Source organism: Morchella importuna (assembly GCF_003444635.1).
Source record: "Morchella importuna strain M04M26 chromosome Unknown Morimp01GS003, whole genome shotgun sequence".
Lineage (NCBI taxonomy): Eukaryota > Fungi > Ascomycota > Pezizomycetes > Pezizales > Morchellaceae > Morchella > Morchella importuna.
This window is the reverse complement of record NW_025763400.1, coordinates 273,028-284,953: the sequence shown is the minus strand read 5'-3', so window position 1 is coordinate 284,953 and position 11,926 is coordinate 273,028. Positions and strand designations below refer to the sequence as shown.

Below are 11,926 nucleotides of genomic sequence, written 5' to 3'. Positions count from 1 at the left end.
GCAATTAATGAATTAAAAACAAAATAGGCCCGAGAAATGCCGACTCCTAGAACCGAAGAGTGATATCTTGTGACGCAACTAACAGGTGTTTCGACAAGACGGTACCGATAGTAAGCTTTCTTATCTAAGTCAGATTCTTTATAGATACATTCTAATCACATAAGGCACCTGGCCTGTAACCAAGGAATCAAAAAAGCTTGTATTAGTTTGGTCAGCACTATATTCAGATATTGATACACAGTTAACTTACGAAGCAGTCATCGATTACATGTAGCATAACGCATGCCACATGAACCATCCATCTCTCATAAATAAGTATCCCTACTGATACCAATATGCCGAAGCTGATGTTTCCAAAATATCATGGCTAAATGAGAGTGTTTTGACTTCCCCGGCAATTCAGTCCGTATTCAAATCTACACAAGGTGGAGTATATACCTACCGGTATATACACTAATCTTGGGACCGTAGAGCTAAACGAGCTATCCAGATAGCTTAGCATGGCCAACCAATATGCAACCCCCAACCCGTCGGTATCATTACCAGAATCCACAGCTACATACAGAGTCTGGTAGAATTATTGCGAAAGTGGGTTTTCCGTGACCCGATAGTCCTATTGGCCCTTAAAGAAATTTCTGCAGTGAGCACGGACCAAGAAGCCCACTCTTTTAGTTCTGACTTTCGCAATAATTCTACTAAACTCTGTAGCTAGCTAGCTAGAATGCGTATATTCACTTACATATGACAGGAGGGGAAAACAATTAAACCCGACCCTTGACATGACTCCCATGCCTTGCCCAGGCTGCAGCATCTGTCCCCGAAATAGAAACGATCCACCACCCATTCCCGCCGTGCAAGCCGGTATCTAATGACACGACCAGGAACCTGCAGCACCGCACCTTCAGCCTGAGGGATGGATGGATGGTACGTTTAGCCCTCCGCCTCCACCACTACGACCACCACTACGATCACCACCACCATCTCTACACCCATGGAAAGAAAAAAAGCTCCAAACCACAAGAACCATGTCAGACCACTCCATGTGAAGTGAGGAAAGGCCGTTTTACTTGCCTAGCTCGTCCTTATCGTTCTATGTACTGGGACGGTAATTGGAGTCCAGCTCCAGTTATGGTACATATTTCCCGAGTTAAATTTGAGCTACGGGATCCCCGTCACAAAGCTGTATTGTTGGATGAAGGTACATAAGTATCTATAGAGAGATGCCGGAGGATAGCCAGCAACAGCGGCGGAGGCCGGGCATATGTATAGTTCTTCCGGCCCGAGCTCGGGGAGGTCAAGAATTCGATATCATCTCTGTTCTCTCACTTATCTCCACATGTGCAGCCTATCTCCCTCCGCGGGCAAACCACTTTTCATAACAGAAGTAAAAATATCATAAAACGAGCTCACAAGTAAAGCAAGTTTACATTTTCGGCTGGTCTGCCTGCCAAGGTTTCTGGAGAAAAACACTGAAGGAGGGAGGGGCATTTGCATAAATATGAATTTGTTTCTAAAACAAAGTTTGTTTCCTCTTGTTCCCCGAGTTTCTAGCTCTGTCTGGCTGAGTGCAGATAAGTTACATGTAGGTAGAATTACATTTAGATACGGTGGAGCATGCTTGCTTGCATGATCAACCGTCACACACACCGCATGCTTGCATACAGCAGTAAGGCATGGCAAATCTACTTCTCAACATGTGCATGTAGAACAGTAGGTAACGTTGAGGGTGATCATTCAGCTTATGACAGATAACTGAATGCACTGATCTTCATGGTCTTTTGGTCTGTGTATCAGTTAGCGCCCGGGAGGAATTCTCGGAATTTCCCCCCCTTCTTTACTTCAACATGGTTGACATAACTACTGATACAATGTAAAAAGAAGCAGAAAAGGCAGCCCGAGAACATCAATAAAATTTATAATGACAAGCCAAAGAACTCAATCCTAGCGAAAGGCACCGGCGAACCCGGTGAGAAGAAAATATACGGGGAAAGAGAAAAAAAGAGACTATCGAAATTAATCAGAACCGCACAATCACCCCGCTAAGCCATTGTTCCAGTACCATAGATCGTTGGGGTTGGTTTGTAGACAAAAGAAAAACAATAACTCCAGATAAGAAAGAAGAAAGTATTGGTACAGTGGAGATGGGGTTGAAAGAAGAAAAATGAACCACCCTTAAGGAAAGAAGAAAAATATTTGCTCCAGTAAAATCCCCTAGGACGACTAGCGTAGAAGAAATAAAAATAGAATAATAGAGACGGTTTAGAGTAAAGGATCTTCCTAGTCCTCCTCCTCAACGATACAGTTCATTTGCGGGCTCGTACTTCCGTCCTGCGACCCATGGCGCCTAGGACTCACTGACGGAGGTCGCCTCATGTGGTTATCCTCCAGCTCGATACTCTCTTCCGACCACCCAACCATATCGCAGAACTCGCTCCATAGCCTGGTATCGTTGTTGCCACCGCAAGATTTGGTAATGAGCAGATCTTTTGACCTCTTGAGCCACGCAATATCCGGCAACTTGTTCCGACTGGTTTGTGTCCAAAGAGGAAGGCACTGGTTCTTGAATTTGTCGTCACCGAGCGCATGTTTGACCTGGCTGACCCATCTCTTGTTTGCACGATGGTCGATCAGTTCCGCCATCTCAACTGTGCGGTCGATAAGCGGGACTAGCATTAAGGGTGCCATGGGGGCCATGGGAATTAACGTTTCGATCTCCCCCTCGATGTTTTCCATGCCATGGATTGATCCACTGTCGTCATCGTCGCTCTTGTCACACTTGATTGAAACAATGGATCCGGATCGTTGTCGATGATGGTGGTTGGCACAGTGAGCTTCATCACAGTGTGGGATATCGTCAAAGGTAGCTGGAAACATCATATCATCTGCCATGACCTCAAGTAATGGAAGGGAATCATCCAGAGAACCGGTTCTTCTACGGCGGTGGTGACGTCGGCCTAATTCTTTGGGAGGGGAGTACTCGTCGAGATGGAGGCCCTCGATTTCCTTTGACAGCGAGGCACCACTGGGGGCCCGGCGGATGGTTAATGAGGGATGACGGTCTGACGCAGCGGGGGAAGTGCGGAAGATGCTTGATGAAGTGGAACTCGGTGTTTGTCCTGGCGAAAATCCTGGTGAAACTCCACCTGCAGATGATCTGCCGATTCTCATGTTGAGAGTGTGGGCCGACTCTCTCAATGCGTTGAATGAAATGGGCATGGTTGTTGGAGAGACTACGGTTTCCCCTTGCACGGTGTACGCGGAGGATCGTGGTGATGCTGATCCATTTGAGTGATGCCCGTGGTGGGAAGAAAGCTCGAATGGTGAGTGGAATGCATCCACGTGAAACCGGGGTGTACGAGGATCACGGCTTCCGGCCTTGCTCGACATGGCTGAAGGTGAGGTTGAATGAATGGGTAAAGTGGCAGTCTCCATCATTGTGGATATGGTTTTTTTGTTTCAAATGACGATTGCAGAGTTACTGATTGTTGAGTATATTGTCCTTAAGAGATGGGAGGATAATGAACCTTGAGGGGTTATTTTAGGGGAGGATACAAGGTGATGACGATGTTGTTGTATTTGGCGGAGGAGGGTATATCGAGTGATTTGCTGAGGACCGGAATCGGAATATGGTTTGGAGGGGGGGGGTTGTTGTGCTGCCCGTGTTGAGATTGGGTTTGGGATTTGAGTTTAAACAAACGTTGATGTGGGAACTCCTAATGGAGTTTATATTCTACAGGACGGGAAATTCTCTATGGGGAAGAATCTCCTGTCTTATATAGGGAAAGGAAAGAAACGGAGGAGACGTCAAGACTCTAGGTGTGGAGGCGGAAGTAACAGGCGTAACTCAGAAGAGTATAATGCAGGCATAACCTAGCCTCTGGTGCTGGCTGCTTCCTGTACTCTATATCCCTTGAGTACCCTACCGGGTGAACCCCTACACTTCCTCAACAGCAGCGGTTCAACCTCATGCTCAAGCTCTAGAGTATCATCTACATGACACTGCCAGTGGTGATGGCCCCACTACGTAGTAGTTAAGCTGGGTATCACCAGAGCTTGGTGATGTGAACAGGTTCGCATCTAACCCACAGCTGATATCATCGACACGCAAATGCCAAGTCTGCATCCGCAATTGTGGGATCCACTAGACGCGCTATGGCCCCTTACTCTTTGCACTTTGTAGTACCTACTGCTGTGCTCTTCTTAACTCTACCGCAACCGCTTGTCTACACCCATTTGTTAACTCGACTTGGCCTAAACCCTCATATCGTGCCCCCGGTTTTTAACAACGCACTAGCAGTCTACTTTACTACTGTGCCCTACTTACATAACCCGCTTCTCCGCAAAAAAAATACATGTACTCACACATTCGTGTTACTCCATTTATCGCTGCTTTGTCCGTCCTGTGCCCTTTCGTTCTAACCTCGAGCTACTCTAACCTCTAACCCCCCCCCCCTTTTCTCCCTCCGCAATCCATCTCGGTTCCCTTCTTGCCTCCTGTCGTGATGATAGCGGGGAAGCCAATCAGGGGCAGCAAAGGTAACCGTGCTGACAAGGGGGTCGGATGTTGCCTCCCGATTGGCGTTGCTGTTAAAAAAGGGGAGGCGTTTTACGGAAAGTCACCGTAGACAAAAAAAAAAACTTCAAGATACTTTTCCACAAACCCAGTTTTGAACCCCCAGCACACCATACAGAGCCCAGATGCCACACACACACACACACACACACACACACCCTCACTCGATCACTCACCCTAGACACACAGCTTGAACCGCAGCATGAGCATGAGCATGAGCATGAGCATGAGCAGCAAGCAGCAAGCAGTACAGGTAGGCAAGAAGGCAACACGTAGAGTCTTTTCACCATCGAGAAAAGGACGGGGGGTTCCGGCGTGACCAGATTTTGCGGTATTCGCGTCAGTAGTACGGGTCGTGAGAATCGAGATACTGCCTCTGGATCAGTTCAGGGGTGGTGATTCCCTTTTCTAGGTATGTATGTAGAGATGGAGGGAGAAAGATCTGGACAGCAACGGAAACCCCGCAACGAAAGAAAGAAAAAATAAAAGAGGTAAAAAAATAAAACATCGAAAAAGAGGATATCTCCAATTGTTATTGCTACTTTCCGTCTTTTCTTTGAATGACGGGCCTTCCGGTGCACAGGAATGTTGTACATACCGGTCTGTGCCCCGGAGGTGAGAAGTTTATTGAACGGCAGTGTGTAGGTGTGCTTGGAGTATGTACTTACATGTATCTACTTACCTATCAAGTCAAGGACACAAAAGAGAGTGGTGTGGTCTTCCCTACCGTGCTGGCGCGGAAGTCTGATGCGGTTGAAAAGACACCTTTGATAGGTATCCACCCCCAGCATGTAAGTTGTAACTCGAGGGTTCAAGGTAATTTTTTTTATATGTTTTGTTTGCACCCAATCAGGGCTGCTGTGAAACTCTAAATCTGCGGATCAAGGCTGCAGCATACAGCCACAAACAAAGAAGACCTCGCACCCCCATGGCGGGCCATCATCCACTCAACCAGGGCACTGTGTAATTGGTATCCCGGGAGATTTTTTTGTTTGAAGGCAGATTTTATTTGTGTCTCGTGTCAGCCAGGGCTCACTGGTTCAACACCGTTGTGTGGTGGTCAAGAAGGGATCGGATTATTCGTTTCTTGCGCAAAGGAAGAAGAGAAACGACGTCAGGATGAGATCACCCACTAGTACGAAAAGACCCAAAAGAAGCAAAGGGCTACGCCATTGTGATATGTGGCTTGTGTTGTGGCCATGTTTATTAGATAAGAGAATCAATCGGTTACCTTTTAATCCCTGTGGAGCATCAATAATTCAGCGAACGGGGCGGCCGTTTGATTCGAAGCCTCGTTTATTTGGGTTGTTCGTTCGCAATCGATCAAGCATGCCAAGGACGGATACGCCCTGCCCATGCCATGCCATGCCCTCCCTGCCTCTCGCTGCCCTGCTTTGAGGGGGGGGGTGTGTGTGTTCAGTTTGTTTGAATTATCATCATCATTATTATCTATCATCAGCCACGAGTAAGAAGAAACCGCTCAACCCTCAACAGTTATCTGGAATTGGAGAAACCTGCGTTTTTGAAGCTGGGCCACGTTCTGAGGCACCTCTTCTGCATATTGGAATTAGAGAAAACCTTCCAGGGATGTATGTATGTATGATATGGGGGGGGGGGGGTGGAGAAAAGGAAGAAGGTTGCACCTGGGCCCTCAAGGTGCCATTGTAGGGTACCTGTAGGTTATGGGTGGTGTATGTCTCACATAGATTATGCCTTGGAGTAGAACACAGTGCACACAGGCTAAGTCATATGCGTACATGGCTCTATTATCTTAACCAACGGACCTTCCCGTTAAGGAGTGAACGAGAGCGGAACGGAGCGGAGGAGGAGGGAAAAATCAAGAGCTTGGAGAGAGAAACAAAACGGATCCGAGGACTCCCTAGGGCCGTAACAGTATCGTTGTCGTCGCCGGCGGCGGCCTTTCACGACGCAAGCAGACCACCAGCAAGCTCGACTGCCTACCTGCCGAACCGGATCAACTAGTCCACCTTGACGTTTTGATCACCGTGTGCACTGTGGGCCGCGCGGTTCTGGACTCCCCATGTGTGGGGGAGGGTACAGTCGTCTCTGGGTCAACGACGAAACCAGTTCGATGGCGAATAGGCCAATCGGAGCCAATAAAAGCCAACAAAAGCGCCCCGACCCCTTTGCTTTGACTGACTATCAGCCCAAAAAGTAGCCACTCGTCATCGAGCCGGGTTCGTCGTTGACCCAGAAACGACTGTAGAGAGAGTGGCGAGCGAGATGCCTGCCCGACCGAAATCACGCCGTTGCTTAGCTTAGCTTAAGCTTGCTTGCAGATCCATCAAACGACAAAGCTGATTTTTTCTTCTCCCTTCCACCACGTTTCATCCAGTCTCCAGCCCGTTTGGAGATATCTCTCTCAGATGGGTAAAAAAAAGAAGGAAGAAAAAAACCTCAGGTGTAGAGTACTCTACCTAGATACATACATAACTCACCCCCTCATGAAAAAACCATAGCAGAGATACCGGAGCACCGTGTACCGTCCAGTATGAAGTAGTCGTGTTCTATATCTTGTTCTACTCTACTCTAGAGTACCCTACTTGCAGGCAGCAACAACCTCCAGCTGATCACTCGGCCAAAATATCTACAGAACGAAGGCGAAAAAAAAAAAAGAACAGCTCATTCACCAGCAACAACGCAAAGAATGGCCTTTTTGAGGAATCTCGACAAAGTCAGCTAGCTAGCTCTACTAGCTTAGCTCCATCGTGGTTCAGTTTGAGAAAGAGACAGAGACAAAGTCAAAAAAAGCAAAGAGTTAGAAGCACAGGAAAAACAAAAACAAAAACAAAACGGAAACCCCCCCCTGCACCCTCTCTATCCAGGTAAAACTTAAGTACCAGCTTGGTACCTGAGCTTTGCCACTGCAAGCCCCGGTGGGTACTCTACCTAAGGTAAGAAGTACCGCCGCAGCGCCTCACGAGAAAGGATTTGAAAAGTGTGAAAAAGCTGCCGACGGTGCCGGCGATCGATGTTTCTACTCAGTGTTTTATTTTATTTCTCTCTTTCTCACCTTCTTCACGCCGGAGCAAAAGGCCCTATTAGGCACGTGGTGATCTGGCGTTGAATCATACGAGATGGGACCACGTTCGTCGATGAAACTCAGGAAGGCTTATTTTCTCCCCTTCCTTCCTCTCTGCCAGTATCTGGCCACGGGGGGTTATTCGAGTTGACAATACGACTGTTGAATCCTGTGATCAGTGATCACGGCTGGAGAGGATCGTAGATGCAGAAGGACAGGCAGGCCAATAAGATCCTGATCGGCGCGCCGAAGGTATGTTCGTCTCCGAAGCCATGGTAAACACTATACCGGAGCGGGAAAGCGGAAAAAGCAACAAAACAGAAGGGAAGAAACTAACCAATTCTAGGTTAACCAACGAGGTACCGTGGTTAACCCTCTTTAACCCGCTTGTCATCCTTTTTGAAACCCTGGCTGGAGAGTGGCAGCTGTTGCCGTGGTGACTGCTAGCAGGATAGGATGGCGAGAAAAATATTTACTCACTCCGCTGATCGTACCTACCTACTCGACCTACTACTGCATGGGACACCTGATTCCGAGACCTTTGAATTATCCATCGTGTGTAAGTATGTAGGGTAAGGGTGTACTCTATGTATGTACACGAATATGGATCAGTCTGAGGGGCAAGCTGCGAGAGTACAGTAGCTAAACAATTTGATATGACCAGGAATGACTAGGGCTGACTCGGTTCAGAGGATTTGACCAATTGAAGAAATCCCTCGGTAGTAGGTAGTTTTGTGTTCTGTGGGGAAAACCAAATCTCGACTCCCAAGGTACTAGGTAGTACCGCAGATTGTGGTACCTACATCAATATTCATCTGGGGAGTTATGTGCCCGGAGGCGGTGCTCTAGAAGACTCTACTAGATGATGGGGACCCTCATCGAGCTCCTTAATGTTTCAGGTATTCCAAAGGCTAGGGTGATTATGGGTAAGACACCGAAGCCCTCAACAGAGGGGAAAAGCTACTTTTGAATACTTGCTCTGCTCTACAAATCCATTATTCCTGCATATGCGGGGAAATTATTAACCGCGATTAATCTGTACCACCATGTATTTGCCGGGATGGCTCGTGAAGTTAGAGTGATCCGTACCAAAACCTCTAAAGGTTTAGAGTTACGCCCTACTAGATCAGTAAAGTATCCTGTGGCTAGTTTGATGTTTGGAATGTAGTTAGTGGCCCATCTTATGCCTTGGAAAACTGGTCTTGGAAACCTCTCTCGTTTTCTCTCCAAAGTCGTCAACTCTTATTTAGCTGCGTCTAATAGCATGAAGCTAATGGCCTGTGATTGATCACATAAGAAATTAAACGTAATGAATTAAACAATGCATAAAGCCTAACCCTAACTTAAAGTGCTGATGCTTATGCGTGCCATGTACCGCATACCTACAGCGCTGTATGCTGTGCATACATCTCTCTAGATCAATAAGCTAGAGCTCCACACATGGCAAGAGGTACATACATATATGTAGGTTACCTGTAGAGTAGGTACCTACCTCCTCTATAAGTACCCTCCAAATAAAGTCTCGAGTGGGCGAAACGTGCAGTGCTTTATGTAAACTTGATGTTGACAACGCCGATCTTGACATGAATAGATTAGTATTCAGCCTTACTCGCGCGTTAATTAAGTCCTGAGAAATTTTGTGAGGTCGTTGCTACCAAGAATTCTCAGAACTTAATTAACGCATGAGTATTTCGCCTTAAAAATAAAATGGAGGCAACGGCTGCAGTACCTCCCTTGGAGGAATATCGCGGTGATCATCTTTCTGGGAAGGAGTCCTCATGTTAGAAAAGATCCTCCCTCCGGGTTCTTGACCTCAAAGAGCCTTGTGCACAAGCACTGATCATTAAACTACCACAATTCTTGAATTTTGGGGAGCAGTGACGGTCTCCCGTGATGGCGTAAGAGCTAGCACAATATCCTGAGCCGGAGGCCCTGACATCTCTTTCGGCCTCCGGACATCCCATCCAACCACCGGCGAGCCATTGAGTGGAAAAGATATTCCTGAAATTTAATACTCCTGTGGCTTGGATACGCGGCCTTTTTTTGGTCCCACGGCAGTCCCACTTATCAATCGGCTTGGGGTTTCGAAAATGTGACCGTGGAGATGGGGACGATTTCCGATAAGTCCGAACGGATCAGAACTAGATTTGGCCGGGGCATTGAGTTGAGATTAATTTGTCGCTGACGCATACGGTGTGAATCTCACATAAATGTTTCAAAACGGACTTCATGTGCATTTTTATATGGGGCACGGACCCCTCTCATCGAGCAGTATAAAAATACTGATATCACTAACACGAGGCACGTTTATTTTAATTTTGTGCACCTGAACTTGTACTATGTATGAAGTACCTACTCAAAAAAAAAAAAAGAGAAAGGCTGGTAATACGTGTAGAATATTCGAGTTCTGAAAGAGGCTATTCACCGGAGCTCCCTGGACCTTATCCGATTGAGTTTAATTAATATAATTAATAAAGAACTAAGAGAAAACTAAGTGGACGTTGCACGTACCGGCCCAATACTTGTCAATGTCGGTGAACGCACTGTAGTTTTCTTTTTTCTTTGTTTAGTGCCATAGATAGCATCAGTCAAGTCCTGCACTCAACTCGTCAAGCTAAGATTCTTGATTATTATGTTTCGTTTTTCCACGCCTAATACGCGCACCCCCTTCCTAATACGTAGTCAGATTCCAAGCGAACCAATCGAGGCATGGAGACGATCACTTAGAGTGTTATGCCGAACGAACCAGCCTGCAGCTGACATTTGGTATCACAATATCTTGTGGATAGCAAGCAGCCCATAGTTTGAGTAAGTGGTGTGGTGTTGACAAAGATTGTCGGAGAAGCTTCGCGGGGATAACGACGATCAACGTTCTGTAGCCTCACAGCGGAACTCATGGCGCTCCCCGATGGTTGTGAGACTCAATCACGTGGTGAATCTTCCGTAGTAATTTGGTTGGTCATTGATAGTAAGCCATTGAAGCCATTGAAAGTTCAGGTCGCTAAAGAAGAGGTAATTATGTGCGACAGGATTGTCAACCGTATTGACGATTTGTGGCATGTATGCTACAGCTCCTCCATTTAAATCATGTATGTCGAAACCAAGTGTCTAGCGAATACCTTCCTGGTACATACATAACCTATTACAAACTGATAAGTTTCGTGGTGAACTGGGACAGTGGTGGATATTCCGATATCCTGGTTTTACAGCGAGAGGTAAAATTATTGTAGAAACAGGGGTCTAAAAACAGGGTCTCTGTGGCTGGGCAAGCCAATAGGACTCCTCCCATATTTCTACAATAATCTTACCGCAAGCTGTACGATTGCTTGGTTCCCTGGTATCGAATGTGTGAGATGTTACAAGAAAACCTACCAATGATTGCCAGGCAGAACCCCGTGGTCCACAAAGGATTCCCACCCAGTGTTCCCTTGGTTTACCGTTATTACCTGTCCATAGGTTTCTAATGCTCACGTGTTGATTTGAAAGGCGAGAATAAATAACTGAGGTGACTTCATAGAAAACACATTGCGATCGGAACTCAACATCAGTAAATTTCTTTTTTTTCTTGGTACTTTACCTACTCCCTAACATGGAGTGCCAGTACAGCCACACTCTATTTCAACGTCTTGCTCGATTATGGCTTTTCGGGTGGAAATCACCGCATTTACCCCCAGTGATGTGTTGATTCAATCTCCTGCAAGATGACTGGAAATGATCAAAATACCATGAAAAAATCGCAAAGTTTCTAATTGAGCGATTTTTAGATTTTATTTTAATTAGAAAAGTTCATATAATATTTAGAGCCATTAGGAATAAAATTTAGTAGATTTTGAGTCTAAGGAGCATACATTTGAGACACTAAATGTATCTTTAATGACAGCTTCAAGTACAAACCCTAGCCCTAATACGAGATCGTAATTCTCGAATTGCAGACGTCATTCGTATCATTGGCGGCCAATAAAAACCTCCGATAATTCAATGGTAACTTGAAGCACGGTCGTTTACGCAGTGCTAGTGATCACCGCCACTCCATGCAAATTATCCCTACCCTAAATAACTCCATTTTCTGGTTCTTTCTGGCTGCAATAAGCGAACTGTCAAACTTGCAGACGCCTGCTTACCGGTATTTTGCAGCATAGTAATCGCATGTTAAAACGGATAACAGTGGGCCATTGAACTCATGAGGTCAACTGCAGTAGCGTGACTACATGTAAGTGGTATACCTAGACATCCTGCCATATGTGTGTGCAGCTGACGAATCCCCCAGCTCGTCTTTGTAGCAGAGGTTGTTGAAACAATCGGTTCTTTAT

At 46.3% G+C, this 11,926-nt stretch overlaps 2 protein-coding genes across 2 annotated transcripts; both read right to left on the bottom strand.

Moving 5' to 3' along the window:
- Window positions 1-305: 305 nt before the first annotated feature.
- On the bottom strand, window positions 306-1,042 carry LAJ45_01591 (uncharacterized protein; the record flags this gene model as incomplete). Its single annotated transcript, XM_046111184.1, has 4 exons — window positions 306-386; window positions 443-482; window positions 740-885; window positions 1,016-1,042. The coding sequence occupies 4 exons, from the start codon at window positions 1,040-1,042 to the stop codon at window positions 306-308; spliced, it is 294 nt and encodes a 97-aa protein (XP_045975128.1).
- A 1,235-nt stretch (window positions 1,043-2,277) lies between these two features.
- LAJ45_01590 (uncharacterized protein) lies at window positions 2,278-3,435 on the bottom strand (the record flags this gene model as incomplete). The annotated part of the gene is made up of 1 exon (XM_046111183.1): window positions 2,278-3,435. One exon carries the CDS (start codon window positions 3,433-3,435, stop codon window positions 2,278-2,280), a length of 1,158 nt encoding a protein of 385 aa, XP_045975127.1.
- Window positions 3,436-11,926: the final 8,491 nt, after the last annotated feature.